At 40.8% G+C, this 20124-nt stretch overlaps 2 protein-coding genes across 3 annotated transcripts in view; one reads left to right on the top strand and one right to left on the bottom strand.

Moving 5' to 3' along the window:
• The window catches only part of LOC126191420 (uncharacterized), an 89760-nt gene extending 75437 nt beyond the window's left edge, over positions 1–14323 (bottom strand). The window contains exons 1-2 of one of the 2 annotated variants that reach the window (XM_049932295.1): positions 14061–14322; positions 13806–13936 (exon numbers count right to left, since the gene is read on the bottom strand). The gene's annotated coding sequence lies outside the window, so the exon portion shown is untranslated. Of the gene's footprint in view, positions 1–13805; positions 13937–14060 lie in introns of both variants that reach the window. The other variant, XM_049932303.1, reaches the window with a different exon arrangement.
• Positions 14324–14492: 169 nt separating this feature from the next.
• The window catches only part of LOC126191444 (general transcription factor IIH subunit 4), a 136457-nt gene continuing 130825 nt past the window's right edge, over positions 14493–20124 (top strand). Inside the window, exons 1-2 of the mRNA XM_049932326.1 lie at positions 14493–15078; positions 15156–15260. Coding sequence (XP_049788283.1) covers positions 14933–15078; positions 15156–15260 — 251 coding nt within the window. The 5' untranslated portion in view covers positions 14493–14932. The remainder of the gene's footprint in view (positions 15079–15155; positions 15261–20124) is intronic.

Raw genomic sequence — 20124 nt, 5'->3', positions numbered from 1 at the left:
CTCATAGGGTTGAGAACTAGTCAGCCTGGAAATTTGAAGTAAGTGCCATGGGAGCTTTGGATGCTGTCCCAGGCCAAAAACTAAACCACTACATAATGAAAACATGAACACTGCAGCAGTACAGGCATATGAAAAGGATCTCTCAGTGTGGAAAAACATGTACAATGCAGCTCAGAAAATTACTGGAACATCAGTTCAGAAGAAGCCAATGTTACACAATATAAATTGTCAATCTTCTGCTGGCACATGGACCAAACAAACTAGCAGTTTAGGAACGGAAAAACAATGGAAGCATACATTCATTACAGCAGCAATGAAACAACTTAAAAAAAAAAGTTACAAGTGATGTGGCTACGTATATTTCACAGTTAGAAGGCCTGTTACCACTTGAGGGATTAATGTGAAAATATTACAACCTATATGATGATCAAAAAATTGTTAATGACATTATCAACAAGCCACAATCATTTTCAGAGTGCTTGGGAATCAGCTCATCCTCATCAGCAACACTAGAGAATCTGACCTCAAAACAGATGATGAAAGAAAAATATCTAAGTCTCAAGAAAGTTATGAAGCAGGATACTTTTCTGCCAGATAAACAACAGAGGAACAACCATTGGAAAAATAACCCTTATCAAGATAAAAATTCAAGAAAACCAGATAAATGTCTCAAATGTAAGAAACCTGACAGGATGTATATGCGGACTAGGGAAAAAAATTCCCGCATTTCATGGCTAAAAATACATTTTCTCCTGGGTGAAAATACACTTTTTCCGTGTTACATGACAGTATACGTTTCCTCGGAACTGTAAAAGTTATCAATCCTTTGAATGTCTATTGTTTTATACACCGGCATAGAATTTCTCGGCACTTTAGAAAATGAAACTCCAAGGGGGTGGGGGGTGGGGGAACACGTTTTGGAAAGATCTTTGGTGTGAAGCAGCATGTACGCTGCATATTTTCGTATTACGAAAGTATAATTGCGAATTCCATCAAACATCGCATGTTACTTTCTGAAGCATTGAAATCGAGATTGGGATGCGCTTTTGTAAGCCAGTCATGTGATCTCGCCAGCTGATGACAGCGGATATTCAGAGTATAGGATACGCGATTTAGTCAGCCAATAGCAACATTACTGGTAAGTAGCGCCAACACACAAATAGAAGTTAACTGTTTAAAAGCAACGCCTTCACATGTTATATTGGTCTCGAAGATTTGTGGGGGCGTAGAACCACTGGCTCACCCCCAATAACATCGCCACCTACCGCAATGAGAAAAACTGTATCTTTGCCAGATCAGCATTGTGTGTACAATGCGAGAGTAAAAGTATTCATAGTAATTGATGGAAGTGTGAGTGATTATTTATCATCATCATTACCACTATCTATAGATACCTTGCTGAGCAACCGAGTTGAGTTCTTTCTTCATCCAGTCACAAATCGAAACATGTTTCTTATTATTTTTTTTCTTATGCTGCGATTCAACGCAACAAGCTTTAACTTCATCACAACTCGTACGACGTGCAGCTGCCAAACCGTTTATTTCAGACACGACTCAGGAACCCACAAAACAACAAAACTGAAATGTATACTGATGTCACCGGGTCTACAATCATATATGAAACCACTTATGTGCAACTCATTTCACGCAACGAGTGGCGCAACCCAATGTAGTCTAAACTAGGCTTAACGCTTTTCAAACCATCATTTGCAATATTTTCCCACTACCTGTTAGAAATACACTCCTGGAAATTGAAATAAGAACACCGTGAATTCATTGTCCCAGGAAGGGGAAACTTTATTGACACATTCCTGGGGTCAGATACATCACATGATCACACTGACAGAACCACAGGCACATAGACACAGGCAACAGAGCATGCACAATGTCGGCACTAGTACAGTGTATATCCACCTTTCGCAGCAATGCAGGCTGCTATTCTCTCATGGAGACGATCGTAGAGATGCTGGATGTAGTCCTGTGGAACGGCTTGCCATGCCATTTCCACCTGGCGCCTCAGTTGGACCAGCGTTCGTGCTGGACGTGCAGACCGCGTGAGACGAAGCTTCATCCAGTCCCAAACATGCTCAATGGGGGACAGATCCGGAGATCTTGCTGGCCAGGGTATTTGACTTACACCTTCTAGAGCACGTTGGGTGGCACGGGATACATGCGGACGTGCATTGTCCTGTTGGAACAGCAAGTTCCCTTGCCGGTCTAGGAATGGTAGAACGATGGGTTCGATGACGGTTTGGATGTACCGTGCACTATTCAGTGTCCCCTCGACGATCACCAGTGGTGTACGGCCGGTGTAGGAGATCGCTCCCCACACCATGATGCCGGGTGTTGGCCCTGTGTGCCTCGGTCGTATGCAGTCCTGATAGTGGCGCTCACCTGCACGGCGCCAAACACGCATACGACCATCATTGGCACCAAGGCAGAAGCGACTCTCATCGCTCAAGACGACACGTCTCCATTCGTCCCTCCATTCACGCCTGTCGCGACACCACTGGAGGCGGGCTGCACGATGTTGGGGCGTGAGCGGAAGACGGCCTAACGGTGTGCGGGACCGTAGCCCAGCTTCATGGAGACGGTTGCAAATGGTCCTCGCCGATACCCCAGGAGCAACAGTGTCCCTAATTTGCTGGGAAGTGGCGGTGCGGTCCCCTACGGCACTGCGTAGGATCCTACGGTCTTGGCGTGCATCCGTGCGTCGCTGCGGTCCGGTCCCAGGTCGACGGGCACGTGCACCTTCCGCCGACCACTGGCGACAACATCGATGTACTGTGGAGACCTCACGCCCCACGTGTTGAGCAATTCGGCGGTACGTCCACCCGGCCTCCCGCATGCCCACTATACGCCCTCGCTCAAAGTCCGTCAACTGCACATACGGTTCACGTCCACGCTGTCGCGGCATGCTACCAGTGTTAAAGACTGCGATGGAGCTCCGTACGCCACGGCAAACTGGCTGACACTGACGGCGGCGGTGCACAAATGCTGCGCAGCTAGCGCCATTCGATGGCCAACACCGCGGTTCCTGGTGTGTCCGCTGTGCCGTGCGTGTGATCATTGCTTGTACAGCCCTCTCGCAGTGTCCGGAGCAAGTATGGTGGGTCTGACACACCGGTGTCAATGTGTTCTTTTTTCCATTTCCAGGAGTGTAGATTCGTTTCAACAGTTGGCAGAAAGCACCAGATAACAGGCGTCATCGCGTTTGCGCAGCTACGATGACGTAGGAAGCCCGTATGTTCGTAATTAAAAAGCTCTTACATTATGTCCTAAAGGAAGCAAGACATCAGAGGATACTCTCCAAGATAGATAAATAGATAGATATCCAGCGAACATGGGCCCTGGCAGACCCGCTACTTCCACAAACTGCCTCCATTCCTTCCTGTTTTGTGCCCGGTTCCTCCAGGTGTCTTCAATTGCCAATGCTGCTAGGTCCTTCGCCAGGTTGTCCATCCAGCGCTGCACTGGTTGTCCAATGGGGTGTTTGGTGTTTGGTTTCCCCTCTAGTGCCATCTTTGTCTGTCTTCCATCTGGCATACGGGCTACATGGCCCATCAATTGTATTCTTTTGCTCTTTATCTTCTGTAGGATAGTTGATTGTCACATCAGAAGGTGGATTTCCTCGTTTTTCCTCCTCCTCCAGTCTCCGTTATCTAAAACTGGTCCCCATATCTTCCTCATAACTCTTCTTTAAAATATTAATAGTTTTTTCCTTTTCTCGCTTAGTCATGCTCCATGTTTCTGAACCGTACATTACTGCTGGTCATATCACTGTGTTGTAGCTTTCCATGTTAAGTGTTCACTGAGATTGATTTAGAGCCGAGCGTCTTTCTGAGAGAATGCATGCATTTCATTCCCACTGCTATTCTTTCCTTGATGTCCATTTTCATGTTGTTGTCCACGGTAAACCAAGATCCCAAGTATTTGTGTATTTGAACTGGTGAGCTCTCTTGAACCTCTTGCCATCCATCTCAAGAAATTCTTCCTGCTCTTGTCTTCTTCCTAACTGCAAGAACTCTGTTTTGTCTTTATTCACTTTGAGCCCTACCTTCTGTGCATAACTGTCCATTTTCTGGTACATTCCTTTCAACTCGTGCTTTGATTCACTTAGTAGTATTATGTCATCTGCATATGCGAGACAACTTAAGTTACTGTCCATCTCTACTCCAGCCCACTCCTGTTGCCTAACTCTTTTATTACTTTCTCTAAGATGACATTGAACAGAGCACATAAGAGAGCATCCCCTTGTCTGAGGCCTGTCTCAATCTCTAATTGCAATTTTGCAATTATGTTGAGTTGAATATGTGCATACTGCCTCCAAAATGTATCACAAACACATGGCTCAAATTCAAAGATACAGTATCAACAGCAACAGATAGATTCATACAGCATAAGTTAATAAGAGATAGGACTGATCCACCATGGTACACAAAACATGTCAGAACACTGTTGCACAAGTAACGAAAAAAGCATGCCAAATTTAGAAGAACGCAAAATCCCCAAGACTGGCTAAGTTTCAGGGAAGTTCTAAATTTAGTGTGGACGAAAATGCGAGATGCTTTTAATAGTTTCCACAATGAAATATTGTCTCAAAATATGGTAGAAAACCCAAAGATATTCTGGTCGTATGTAAAGTACACCAGTAGGAAAAAAAAGTCAATACCGTCACTGCGCGATAGCGATGGAAAAGTTACCGATGATGGTGCCACTATAGCAGAGTTACTAAATACAGTTTTCCGTAATTTCTTCACGAAAGAAGACGAAGTAAATATTCCAGAATTCAAAACCACAATAGCTGTTAGCATGAGTGACATAAAAGTAGATATCTTAGGTATTGCGAAACAACTCAAATCAATTAAGAAAGGCAAGTCTTCCGGTCCAGATGGTATACCAGTCAGATTCCTCTCAGAGTATGCAGACACAATAGCACCTTTCTTAGCAATCATATACAACCGCTTACATGCGAAAGGTCTGTTCCTAAAGACTGGAAAGTAGCACAGATCACACCAATATTCAAGAAAGGAAATAGGAGTAACCCATTGAATTACAGACCCATATCACTGACCTCAATTTGCAGTAGGATTTTCGAGCACATAATGTACTCTAACATTATGAATCACCTCGAAGATAATGATTTATTGATACATAACCAACACGGATTCAGAAAATATCATTCTTGTGCAACACAGCTAGCTCTTTATTCCCATGAAGTAATGAGTGCTGTCAACAAGGGATCTCAGATTAATTCCATATTCCTAGATTTCCAGAAGGCTTTTGACACCATTCCGCGCAAGCGACTATTAATCAAATTGCGTGCAATTGGAGTATCATCTCAGTTGTGTGACTGGATTCGTGATTTCCTCTCAGGGAGGTCACAATTCGTAGTGATAGACGGTAAATCATCGAGTAGAACATGACGTGATATCTAGAGTTCCGCAAGGTAGTGTCATTCGGCCTCTGCTGTTCTTGATTTATATAAATGATCTAGGTGATAATCTAAGCAGCCCCCTTAGATTGTTTGCAGATGACGCTGTAATTTACTGTCTAGTAAAATCATCAGATGATCAATTCCAATTACAAAATGTTCTAGAGAGAATTTCTGTATGGTGCGATAAGTGGCAATTAGCACTAAACAAAGAAAAGTGAGAGGTCATCCACATGGATACTAAAAGAACCAATAAATTTTGGGTATATGATAATGCGCACAAATCTAGAGGCAGTCAATTCGACTAAATACCTAAGAATTACAATTACGAGCAGCTTAAATGTGAAAGACCACACAAATAACACTGGGGGGAAGGTGAAACAAATACTGCACTTTGTTGGCAGAACACTTAGAAGATGTGACAAACCCACTAAAGAGACAGCCTACATTACACTTGTCCGTTCCCTGCTGGAATATTGCTGCGCGGTATGGGATCCTTACCAGGTAGGATTGATGGAGGACATCGAAAAAGTGCAAAGAAGGGCAGCTCGTTTCGTGTTATCGTGCAATAGGGGTGAGAGTGTCACTGATATGATACGCGAGTTGGGGTGGCATTCATTGAAACAAAGGCGGTTTTCTTTGCGGCGAGATCTATTTACGAAATTTGAATCACCAACTTTCTCTTCCGAATGCGAAAATATTTTGTTGACATCCACCTGCGGAGGGAGAAATGATCATCATAATAAAATATGAGAAATCAGAGCTCGAACGGAAAGATTTGTGTGTTCCTTTTTCCCACGCGCCATTCAAGAGTGGAATGGTAGAGAAGTAGTATGAAAATGATTCGATGAACCCTCTGCCAGGCACGTAAGTGTGGATTGCAGAGTAATCATGTAGATGTAGATTCGGTAATTTTACTGCTTGTGGAAAAGTGGTAAGCAATAAATGTTTTTCCTTTCACCATTCTGTAGTAATTGTAAATGCTTGAAATTACTTGTAAAGTTTGTTGCAAGTCGCCAAGTAATCTCATTCTCTAATACTGGGTGAATAAAGTCGGGTAATTCATGCAGCGCAGACAAATTTCTTTTTCATCCAAACCCCTACCCCTTTTATAGGTAGGTGGTTCTCATTCCGACAGCAATCGTTGGCGAACAGTAAGGTATATGTGTACGACATCTGGATGAAATCGGTCCAGTGGTTTAGGATAACAAGTGCACGCACACACATTTTTATAATACACATGGATCTGTCTATTGATCTGCCTATGTGTACATAAACTGACGTATACTGCCCCAATTTCTGTCTCTATTTTCAGGCCAATCTGAGGAACTACCATACAGATTCTGATATGGGTTTCACTAATAGCTAAGCAGATTCACAAGGAAGGTTTGAATATATAATTTATAAGTATTTCACGCAAACTGATTTAAATGTGATGAATTTAAGTCCCCTGATGCTGTGAAAACTATGCCACTCCACTGCCATCTAGCAGTGAAAGGTGTCAAGCCGCCTGAATGCATAGCGAGGCTAGCACAAGCTACTGTTAGCTAGAAGCTGAAGCAAGTGACTGACATTCACCAGCAATGACACACAGTTCAGATTCCATACAGTCTTCAATCAAAATGCAGATTTGTTCAGTTATTTGCTCACTCATTACTCAAAACTGCAAACTGCATGTAAGACTTCTTGGGATCTGCATGGGAGGGGGAGGGGGTGAGATGGTAGGAATAAAATACTGGAAGCAAATGGTTATCTACAACCTGTACAGAGATCAGACTGTAGTGTTGAAGGACATGAACAAGAGGCAACAGTTAAGAAGGGAGTCTGACAAGATTGTATGCTATTCGCTATGTTATTCAATCTTTACTGGATGCTCAGACGAACAGTAAATAAAACCAAAGAAAATTTTTGAAAGGGAATTTAAGTTCAAGGAGATGAAATAAAACCTTTGAAGTATGTTGATGACTGAGTTCTTATCAGTCAGCAAATGACATGGAAGACCAGTTGAATGGGATGGACAATGGCTTGAAAAGAGGTTAGGGCAGACAAGTTGAATATCAACAAAAGTAAAACAAACCTGGAAGGGCAAGAGAAGAAGACTACCAAGATGAGTAGTATGTACACTCATTCACTCACTTTGTCAGCATCTTTGGGATATGACGATCTTGTACCACTCTCATTACAAGCGTCCACTTCATCCCACTTTGCACCACTTCCTTTCATACAGTGATACCCATCTCTCTGCAGTTTGAGATCACCTCATCTTGCCATCTACTTCTTAGAAATTAAGGGGAATTAGAACGGAAATCTTTTTTTCACATTTTAGGATTTTTATCTTGTCGTAAAAATTTGCAATTTTCCAAACAAAATGATATATTGTCACTTATAAATTCACATGGGAATTATTTTATTTTATTTTTTAAATATGATCTACACTGGTTGAAAATGTCAAAATTTTTATGTGCATTACTTCCAGATCTAATAAAATGGGTAATTTCTTATATAGAAGGGTGTGAATTGCTGTGTTATAAAGGTCATGTTCAGAAGAGGATGGGCACCAGGTTGACAAAAAAAAATGATGGGTGAACTACAGCAGTATTATGGGATGGCCATTAGAAATAATACTGAAGATTTGTTGAAAAAGAAGCAGGCAGTATGGGCTACCTTTTTCCACAGACTGTCAACTGATGAAAAACCAGGTCCCTCCTGGACCTGATTCATGGTGCAATTACCACAATGCCCAGTACTCTGACACCATACTATCCCCCCTCCTCCCCGCCCCAGCCTCCTCCTTACCCCCACCCAGTCACTCCTCCCATCATGCACTGCTGCTGCTTGTAGTGTAGTTTCAGTTGCCTGAGACTGCAGTTGTTTGTTTGTGTGTGTGTGTGTGTGTGTGTGTGTGTGTGTGTGTGTGTGTGTGTGTGAGATGGCCAAAAGCTTTAATTGTGAAAGTGTTTTTGTTGTGCCTATCTGCGACTCAGCATCTCTGCTACATGAAGAAATCTTCAAGTTTGGCATGCCAGTGTTCCTAATCTATGCCCTTGCTTCTGCACATAGTGGTACAACTCATAAATAATGCAAGTAAAGTTCAGAAAGCAGTGCTTATAGCATAATCCCAATTCAAACTGGCAACAAATCATGCCGCGACAAATTTGCCCCACAGTTTAACAAGGCATAAATAGTGAGGAAAGGGCACTATGGACCTGGTCTTTTGTGAAACTATGTCTATCTGGCTGTTAGATATTTTTCAAATTAGGGCCGAGATTGTGTGTTTAATTACTGTGCAACCGTACTGTATATTTGCTAAAAATTATATGTCTTCACAATCATGCGTCTCAAAATGGACATCTACCACATTACATTCATTAACACCATCAATAGAGCACATTTCATTCTATTAGAACTACTTATTTATATTTTGGCTTATGTACTAAACGAGGAATGACATAGAATAACTCAGAGCTTACTTTGTGTACCACTGTAACTTCTCTTTCTTACTCCAGTCACAAATATTTCATGGGAGAACGATTGCTGATAGTCCTCCATGTGGCCTCGTATCTCTCTACTTTTATCTTCAAACACATACGAGGAAGCAATATATTTGTTGACTCTTCTAGGAACCTACACAGGACATGTTCTGCCCACTATCCTTCCCACCCCTCACACAATGGTATTCCGCTGTCTACCAAACCTACACAATATACTCGTCCATCCTTACACAACCCCTGCTCCCAATCCCTCACCTCATGGCTCATACACCCTGATAGACCTAGATGCAAGACCCATCCCATACATCCTCCCACCACCACCCACTCCAGTCACTAACATCACCTATCCATCAAAGGCAGGGCTACAGGTCAAATCAGTCATGTGGTCTACAAGCTAAGCTGCAAAACTGTGCTGCATTCTATGTAGGCATGCCAACCAACAAGCTGTCTGTCCGCATGTGAGTGTATGTGTGTGTGTGTGTGTGTGTGTGTGTGTGTGTGTGTATTGTTCAAGAAACAAGTGGACCATCCTGTTGCTGAACACACTGCCAAACTTGATATCCTTCATTTCAATGACTGCTTCACAGCCTGTGCCATATGGATCCTTTCCACCAACACCAGCTTTTCTGAACTGCACATGTGGGAACTTTCCTTGTAATACATCCTACGGTCCCATAACCCTCCTGACCTCAACCTTCGTTAGGCACTGTCCTCACCCATTCAGCCACTTCCCTGTTCCTATTCCACCACCACAATCAGTCTTTTTATTTCTCTCCTTTTCCGCTAATGCCCCCCCCCCCTCCCCTGCAGCTCTTCACTGTCCACCACCCCCACCATACTATTCCTCCTCCTCCCCACCCCAGCCTCCTCCTTACCTCCACCCAGTCCCCACTCCCATCATGCACTGGTGCTGCTGCTCGCAGCGTGGTTTCAGTTGCATGAGACTGCTGCCATGTACGTGAGTTGTGTGTGTGTGTGTGTGTGTGTGTGTGTGTGTGTGTGTGTGTGTATTGTTGATGAAGGCAAATGGTCAAAAGCTTTAGATGTGAAAGTCTCTTTGTTGTGCCAATCGGCGACTCAGCATCTCCACTAGGTGTGTAGCAACTTTCCTTCTCATTCCATCCTGGATTTTCCATTATTTGATGATTTCTCCATGACTTTTCGGTCTCCGAAAAAGTGGTTTTCACAAAATGGTTCCAGTACCTCAACCAAGTTGGAGGTGAACCTGAAACTTTGCAGAAGTTCATGCAGGTCCCTTAGGCACAGACTGTATAAATTTCATCAAAAATGAACATGGTTGATCTGGGAGCCATAGGACACTTGACATGGACTGTCCCCTGCCGCTAGACACTAAAAATTAGGTGTAGAGTACAAGAGTAGATCTACTGTGAAATTAATTAAATGCACTGAAATAAAATGAGTGGATTCATGGGGATGAAATCAATGAAGAAGTAATGGCATGAAGTGATCTGAGTGCAAACTGTGCTAAAGGAGACACGCTGGGTTCCAGAATAACAGATAATTGCAGCCATTCCAGTTCCAGCTGCAATACAGTTAGCCAGAAGCAATAGTTTTGAATGTCAGCAACAAATTTAAAGCATTCGACGACTGAAGAAGTCTGCATTATGGCTTGGAAACCAAAAGAGACATAAACAAGGCTTGGTAACCTGCTGGACACCCACATTCAGGCTAGGCAACCTGCAGTAAAGAAACCTACCCATGGCTGATCTCGCCTGGTTATAGGGTGTGGTCCCTCGACGATGGGGTTACCAGTCACTGAGACTGGTAGTGGCATAATCACCATGGACCAATGCAAGGACTTTTCTCAAATTACAAAAATAAATGTTAATAGCTTAAGTGAAATTTTTGCACCTTACCCAAAGAGACACCATATCAAACACACACACACACACACACACACACACACACACACACACACACACACACACACACAAAGAGAGAAAGAAAGAAAGAAAGAGAGAGAGAGAGAGAGAGAGAGAGAGAGAGACTCACTAACTCACTCACATGCACACACCTGTCTCCCTACATTGTGCTCATTCAAATAGAATATCTGTGTGTGTGTGTGTGTGTGTGTGTGTGTGTGTGTGTGTTTCTCCTACAGCTTGAGAAAGGAGTTTCCTTCTGAAAGCTAACAAAGCAAAGTTCTGTACTTTTTGTTTGTGTATCTATCGACAGCGCAGTGCTTCTGTCCTTCATTGAGTTGTCTCTCTATTCCTACATAATTTGTTGTTGACACTAGTATTTCGAAGTCATAGGCGTAAACATCAGTGACAATGAAAGTTGGAGTCAGGTCTGGGTCTGAGTTCAGCCAGTCTAATGATTAAGGTGACTGCAATAAAGCAGGAAGACTGGGTTTAAGCCCAGATCCAGTACAAATTTTCAATCAGCGCTATATGTTTCTCTCTCACTGCATTGACATACACACAAAAATGCTACTTTGCACACTACTACTACTCTTTTGTTGTCGATAATTTATTTTGCCACAAGAAGCAAAAATGACTTTCTACAACACACAAAATACAAACACTTCACATACATAGGCAACAAACATCAAAACAAAATCTCAGTTTGGAGATTTACTAGCCTGCATTGAAGCCCAGAGGCCTAGAATAGGTTGAAAGGTCAGTTTGGTTTTGGGTTTTCACAGCCAACAAATGTGACGTTATTAGAAAAATCACAATTCTCATTGTGTTTGTTTCTGTCCACCATTTTAATGCTGTCAGGGGTTAAAGTTGATGGCTGGTATCAGTAGGTTCTATATTTGCTAACAGTGTGAGAAGTTTTTAATGTTAAACCACTGAATACTACATATGTACAATGTGAACACACGCGCGCGCGCGTGCACACACACACACACACACACACACACACACACACACACACACACACACACACACACACACACACACACCTAACTGAAAATGAGAGAAAGTAAATACTCAGCATCACACTGTCACTGAAGCAGCAACAGCTTTTTCATGATATTTGTCTATCAGCTTAGAGAAATCTTTAATTATAACTTAATATGCAAGTGCAGGAGCAGAACTTAAATTCCATCGTGACAAATCACTTCACTGTAATGCACTCTCATATTTTGACAATCTTCTGACAAAGGATCAGGGTAGTGAGTATTATATTCAAATGTTTTGTTTCATATTTTAGATTTTCTGATTTATTCCACACCAATGAGTATCATCTCATTTTTGGGTCTATGAAACAAAACCTGACTCTCATCTAATGCAATCTAATCATTGTTGATAGTATTACATATTCCAGCTTATAGGAAGAGTTTATAATAACTGTCTCTACATATCTTAACTCCTTTCACATCCAGCAGGCTTCACAGTGTTGCTGTACCTTTAAATTTTCTTTTGATAATACACAAGATTATTGCTCATGTGTTTTATATGCTAGGAATTTAATCTTCTGGGATCACTTCATAATACAAGTTAACCTAGTAAAAAATTCTATAGTAATTGTAAACACAGCTGTGCAACTAGTTGTACTATTAAAAATTCTGAGGATGAAACAACACCTCTCTGCAAATGAACAGAATATACTAAATTATTAGGTCTTATACTGCTAAAAACCTGAACAGCAAACCACATCACAGCTCTTAAATGGTCTAAGTTCTGTAACTTGTGCATTAATGATGTGATAAAGTAGACTTTTTCCTATTTCATTCACTAATGTCTTACTCCAACATACTCAGGAGTTACTAGTCACTGAGGGAAAGTGTGTGCAGTGTCCACTCTATACCTTCCTGTCGACAGCTTTTTAAACATTTTGACACAGGCCTACTGTCAAAAGCCTTGCAGCACAATTAGTTGCTTATGAAATTTGTTGTCAACAATTAATCACAGTTTCAAAATGTCAGTGACATTCATAAATATGATCTGGTATTAGAAGGAGAAACGATTTAACACTCTCCATCCCTCAGTCACAAAGTGGTGCAAAAATTAGTGACTCATTCCACAGCAAAAATCTTAAGTTAACTAACTCATGATGTGAAAAACTTAAAACACAGTAATATTAACTTCAAACACAAACAGCTCCTCCTACTTTACAGAAGAATTTCTAAATATGTAATTGCATTTGTTGTATTTTTCCATTACTCTCACATCATAACAGGAGGTCACAATCATGATTCACATATTGTAACATGCAAAAACATGGAATACTGCCAGATCTGACAGGCATCATGAGTCCCAGAAAACCAGTACCAGTACTTTGGTTTATTAATGTAACACCAAGGCAACTGATTTACTGTATACATGTGCAGTGTCTTAATCATATGCAACATCCAATGGCACAGAACTATTTTCTGACACGTTAAGACAACAGAAATGAAAACAGCTATGTACTGTAAACTGCTCTTTTCTGGGGCATTTCTGTTTAAAGAATACTCATTCCAATAAATAGCAGAACTGCAGTAAAAGAAAGAAATCTAACAGCTTCTTCTAGATCACTGACAATGTTTCACAGCCAATGGAGTAGGTCTAATTAATCTTTAAAACAAATTAGACCTAGTGCATAATGAAATCTCACTGAATATCATTTAACATGTATGGAACATTTGCAGGAAATGAGCTTATTAACATAAAATAAACCAGCACTCCCCTGCACATTAACTTGTCATAGATCCTGAAAATAAAGTGGAATTTTTTGAACAATCTACAACTAAAATAACAAACCTTCGCGCCTCCATTAGGCCCTACAGTTTTAGTTCTTCCATTAAATCACAGACCCACTATACACTAATGTTTCCTCGTAAAATTTTACAAAATCTAAAATTTGAAAAAGGCGTCTCTGACATGACTACAACAGAGAGAAAAATTATTTACTAGCGTGTTACGTACCTATCACGACTTTTATTCGAGTTTTCAGAAATAGTGATCCCTCCCAAATCTCTCACGTGAATAAACAACAGCCACAAAACATGTAAAACAGCAGATTCCAAGCGCACGTCTTCGACAGGGCTTCTCGACATCTGTATATTCAACGAAGCAAAAATAGAAATATATGTATTAAACCGATTTTGGAAAGGGTTGAATTGTTTCATGTGAATATCACTTGTTACAAATATGCATATTATGTGCAAAACATTTACTCACGTATTCTATCGTCCAAAATAAGGACGCTGCTTCCCATATGATATGATCGTCCCACCATGATGACACAAACATCACATTGTGAAACAGCATGTAACGTAACTACTAATGAATCAGTTTTGTGTAACGTAGTTGCATGTGTTTCACACCGACTTAGTAAATTTTATTCTCGAAACCTATATCTAAAATAAATAAAATAAGAAACTTAGTGAATTACATTGTCCTCCTATAACCTAACCTTCTATTTTGTGCGAGCCAAAGAACACTTCAAAGATGTTCTGTTCTGGAGACTTTGTAATTTGTAGTAAGTTTCTATGTCAAATTACAAATTAAGTTATTACACTTTGTGCATATTTTAATTACTTATAAATTATGTTAAACGAAGAATTTTCTTAACTACATCCATATTGACATAATTAGTGTAAGCGAAGTATCATTGTAGCCTATTCGCAGGGAAAACAAAACAAAATTTGCATGCTTCCAGAGATGTGTTGGGTATGATTTGAGAGGCAAGAATACAAAACATTAGTTGAGGAGATTGATTAAGTGTTGAAGAACAGTTGGAGAATGCTGTGCAAAAGTGATCGTTTAGTGTCATTTAGAACTGGTGATGTGATCAACACGCACTGATGTGTTTGTGTGTCCGTTTTCGTGTTTTACATTTTTTTCTAATTCCGCATATTTGTTTGTGAAAGATGGATAAATGTAGTGAATAATAGGTTAAAAAAGCCAGTGATTCCTCGATTCTGTGTTTTATCGCAAAGCTTAGTATCCATTAAGATATTGTTCAAATGATTTATCTGTTACTACACGCGAGAGGAAGTCTGAAGAACCATCAACATAACTGAAATTTGTCATTTTGCATCCTTGTGTCAATGGCAGATCAGAATAAGTTCCCCAAGTTATCGCTGCAGTCAAAAAACCTGCAGTGCAAGAATTTGCATGATTATCTAAAAACGCTGCAGTCAGGCACACTCGAAAAGCTATACAATCACCCAACAACATGCCTTGCTGTTTACAGGTAAACTAGAAGGCACTAGCATTCATCATGATTACTGCCGGGTATGTACAAATATAAACCTTTTTGTTTGTACACAGAGAGCTACCGGAAATTGCAAGACACTATGTAATCCGAATCTTGTTCGTGGAACAGCCAGTGCCTCAAGCAGTGGTTGCATCGTGGGTGTCACAAGCGTATGCAAAGTAAGAGCTAGTTTTTATTTATTACTACTAAGTTAATGTGAACAGTAGTCGGGAATAGCTTTCAACTGCTCTGTACTACTATAACAACTCATGTACCAACATTAATCTAACTTTGTGTAGTCTGCTATTTTACTTGGCTCTTTTTTAAACGGTAGTACATTATTGAGATGGTGGTAGTAATTTTCTGTACAGAATTTTAAGATGTCAATGTATGTGTGGAATTGTGTTCAAAACTACCGGTGCTTTACCAAATCTATCTAAGAGATGTGCAGTATGGTAGAGATCCGGTTGTTTTAGTGACACTCGGTGTGATTACATGCACAGTTTTTGAGTTATTTCACGGAATAGATTTGTATGCAATAAAATTGCAAGACTGGAAATTGCAAGTGACACCACACATCACAGTTTGCTGTGTGAATATACCTAAACCCACAAAAATTTCTATTGCCAGTATCCTTTACTGTGTGCATTATCCACAGTGGATATATATCCTCGAATGTCAAGAGTTGACATACACTATGTGATCAAAAGTATCTGGACATCCCCAAAAACATAAGTTTTTCATATTAGGTGCATTGTGCTGCCACCTACTGCTAGGTACTCTATGTCAGGAAAAATGATCTGGAAAACACTGGAAATACGAAAGCATCCGATCCCGCCCGTCTGCTTTGACCCATGACGTCGCAATTATGGCGGAAACGACCATAAACAACGATTTCAATATGGCGCGTATAAAGTCGTTACGTACACACTATGAGGACGAAAATAAATCGAAAAAAACACACACACACACACACACACACACACACACACACACACACGTTTCACAAAAAGCCTAATGACACTAACGGGACAAGCGCGGGAAATAGGGGGTTTTTGGGTGGGGACAATCTAAATATAAACAAATTTAGGCATCCACCCCGATATAAAACCATGCAAAACGACGAAAAAAACCGACATTACAAATCTCCCCAAATACCACCAAACATATCATCTGGAATCGGACACTTCGCTTGACCTATATAGCTCAAGAGCACCTCCCGATCCCATAAATTGGAATCGAACACTTCCCTTGAATATATAGCTCAACAGCAGATCCCGATCCCATAAATTAGGACCTAACACTTCACTTGACCTGTATAGCTCAAAAACATCTCCCGATACCAACGTTCACAGCCACACATTTGGATCGCACACTTCCATTGACCTATTAATCCTTGACATCTCCACATACAGCCGTACCTGGTCCGAGACGCCGGAACTTTAAGTAAGCCTCATTTCTTCACGACATACTGAACACTTCACGACTTCATCCAAAAAACCGAATAGTTGAAGAAATTTTATTAGAGACAACGCACTGTCCCCCCATCATAGCCGACAACCGAAAACTGTTGACCCTGTCAGTCATATCCATACCTACCAAAGGCACAAAAAAACAATTTACCAAAATTCACACACGATGCCACACTCGCAAACTAAACCTAAAACATCACCTAACACACCACCAGAGAGCACCACCGATCGCATCAAAACGAGACCTGCAAACACGCCACTCTCACAAACTAAATTCCACGCCGTCGTGACATCACACACCCCAACAGCCGACGTCAGGGGTCAAAGCCGACGGGTGGGATCGGACGCTTCGGTCGACCCAAAACACTATTTGGATCCTACAAGTTTTGAACATGGTGGATAAAGACAGTAGGACCCAGTAATAAGTGCTGTCTCTGATCGTGATGCACAGTTAGAGTAAATAACGTAGTAGCTTACAGTATGGGTACTCCTGAGTGGAAATCAGTTAGAATAGTTAATGACTCCAGGAGAAATGTTTTTAAGAGTAGCTTATGATACATGACCTGGGATGAAATTTATAATGAACCAAATTGTAACAAAAAATTTAATCTATTCCATGAGAAATTCATTTCATTATTTGAAAATAGCTTTTTGCGTAAGCTAATCAGAAAGGACACTAAATAGCACCTTAAAAAGGATCACTAGACAGATTAAACTATCCTGTGAAAGGAAGAGGGAAATGTACCTATTGGCAAGACGAAGTAGAGATCCTGCAGTAGTTACACACTATGAAAGCTACTCAGAATTACTAAGAAAGGTAATTAAAAAATCGGGCAACATGCAGATACTGGCAGAAATAAGTAATTTTGATAACAGACTTAAGGCTGTATGGAATGCAGTAAAATGAGAGGGAGGATAACCACTATTTAACTGAATGGAAGGGCTAGAAGCAATGAGTCACAGTTAGCAAATACATTCAATAATCAGTTCTTAGTCGAAACAAGGCCCCCGGAGTAGACAACATTCCATTGGAACTACTGACGGCCTTGGGAGAGCCAGTCCTGACAAAACTCTACCATCTGGTGAGCAAAATGTATGAAACAGGCGAAATACCCTCAGACTTCAAGAAGAATATAATAATTCCAGTCCCAAAGAAAGCAGGTGTTGACAGATGTGAAAATTACCGAACAATCAGTTTAATAAGCCACAGCTGCAAAATACTAACGCGAATTCTTTACAGACGAATGGAAAAACTAGTAGAAGCCGACCTCGGGGAAGATCAGTTTGGATTCCGTAGAAATACTGGAACACGTGAGGCAATACTGACCTTACGACTTATCTTAGAAGAAAGATTAAGGAAAGGCAAACCTACGTTTCTAGCATTTGTAGACTTAGAGAAAGCTTTTGACAATGTTGACTGGAATACTCTCTTTCATATTCTAAAGGTGGCAGGGGTAAAATACAGGGAGCGAAAAGCTATTTACAATTTGTACAGAAACCAGATGGCAGTTATAAGAGTCGAGGGACATGAAAGGGAAGCAGTGGTGAAGAAGGGAGTAAGACAGGGTTGTAGCCTCTCCCCGATGTTATTCAATCTGTATATTGAGCAAGCAATAAAGGAAACAAAAGAAAAATTCAGAGTAGGTATTAAAATCCATGGAGGAGAAATAAAAACGTTGAGGTTCGCCGATGACATTGTAATTCTGTCCGAGACAGAAGGACTTGGAAGAGCAGTTGAACGGAATGGATGGTGTCTTGAAGGGAGGATATAAGATGAACATCAACAAAAACAAAACGAGGATAATGGAATGTAGTCGAGTTAAGTCGGGTGATCTTGAGGGTATTAGATTAGGAAATGAGACACTTTAAGGAGTATTGTTATTTGGGGAGCAAAATAACTGATGATGGTCGAAGTAGAGAGGATATAAATGTAGACTGGCAATGGCAAGGAAAGCGTTTCTGAAGAAGAGAAATTTGTTAACATCGAGTATAGATTTAAGTGTCAGGAAGTCATTTCTGAAAGTATTTGTATGGAGTGTAGCCATGTATGGAAGTGAAACATGGACGGTAAATAGTTTGGATAAGAAGAGAATTGTGGTGCTACAGAAGAATGCTGAAGATTAGATGGGTAGATCACATAACTAATGAGGAATTATTGAATAGGATTGGGGAGAAGAGAAGTTTGTGGCACAACTTGACCAGAAGAAGGGATCGGTTGGTAGGACATGTTCTGAGGCATCAAGGGATCACCAATTTAGTATTGGAGGGCAGCGTGGAGGGTAAAAATTGTAGGGAGAGACCAAGAGATGAATACACTAAGCAGATTCAGAAGGATGTTGGTTGCAGTAGGTACTGGGAGATGAAGAAGCTTGCACAGGATAGAGTAGCATGGAGAGCTGCATCAAACCAGTCTCAGGACTGAAGACCATAACAACAACAACAATCAGTTCTTGAATATAGTAGAAAGCTTAAGGACAAAGAGTTCAAGAGAAGGATAACTGCAATATGTCGAAAAAGTAACTCTCATAAAATTCAGTTGTATGAGTGTATCACCAACTTCTCCTTCTGGAATCAACAAAGTTGTGTATTATCTCAAAAATAAAAGCTCATCTGGTGTTGATGGTGTTTCCATATATTAAGCTCTGCCTTATATGAAACATTTAATGCATCACTATCACAAATCATTTTTCCAGAGAGACTGAAATATGGTGTTGCCAGACCCCTGTTTAAGAAACGTGATGTGAGAGATGGTAATAACTAATGACCTGTTTCATTGCTGAAATCATTTTTTCTTAATTTTTAGCAAGGTGATGTATATGTCTGCCAGTGTGTGTATATGTGCGGATGGATATGTGTGTGTGTGTGTGTGTGTGTGTGTGTGTGTGTGTGTGTGTGTGTGTGTGTGTGCGCGCGAGTGTATACCTGTCCTTTTTCCCCCTAAGGTAAGTCTTTCCGCTCCCGGGATTGGAATGACTCCTTACTCTCTCCGTTAAAACCCACATCCTTTCATCTTTCCCTGTCCTTCTCTCTTTCCTGATGAAATAACCTTGGCTTGCGAAAGCTTGAAATTTGTGTGTGTGTTTGTGTGTTTTTTATTGTGTCTATCTACCAGTGCTTTCTCGTTTGGTAAGTCACAGCATCTTTGTTTTTTTATATACAGGGTGATTCAAAAAGAATACCACAACTTTAGGAATTTAAAACTCTGCAACGACAAAAGACAGAGCTAAGCACTATCTGTCGGCGAATTAAGGGAGCTATAAAGTTTCATTTAGTTGTACATTTGTTCGCTTGAGGCGCTGTTGACTAGGCGTCAGCGTCAGTTGATGCTAAGATGGCGACTGCTCAACAGAAAGCTTTTTGTGTTATTGAGTATGGCAGAAAAGTCAACCGTCACAATGTCTGTATATGGGGCACTGAGAATCCGCGGGAAACAACTCAGTATGAACGTGACTCGCCTAAGGTGAACGTTTTCTGTGCCATTTCAGCCAATAAAGTTTTTGGTCCCTTTTTCTTCTAAGGTGCTACTGTAACTGGACTACAGTATCTGGAGATGTTAGAGAATTGGCTATTC

This window comes from Schistocerca cancellata, chromosome 1, assembly GCF_023864275.1.
Source record: "Schistocerca cancellata isolate TAMUIC-IGC-003103 chromosome 1, iqSchCanc2.1, whole genome shotgun sequence".
Classification (NCBI taxonomy): Eukaryota; Metazoa; Arthropoda; class Insecta; order Orthoptera; family Acrididae; genus Schistocerca; species Schistocerca cancellata.
This window is presented reverse-complemented; position numbering and strand designations above follow the sequence as displayed.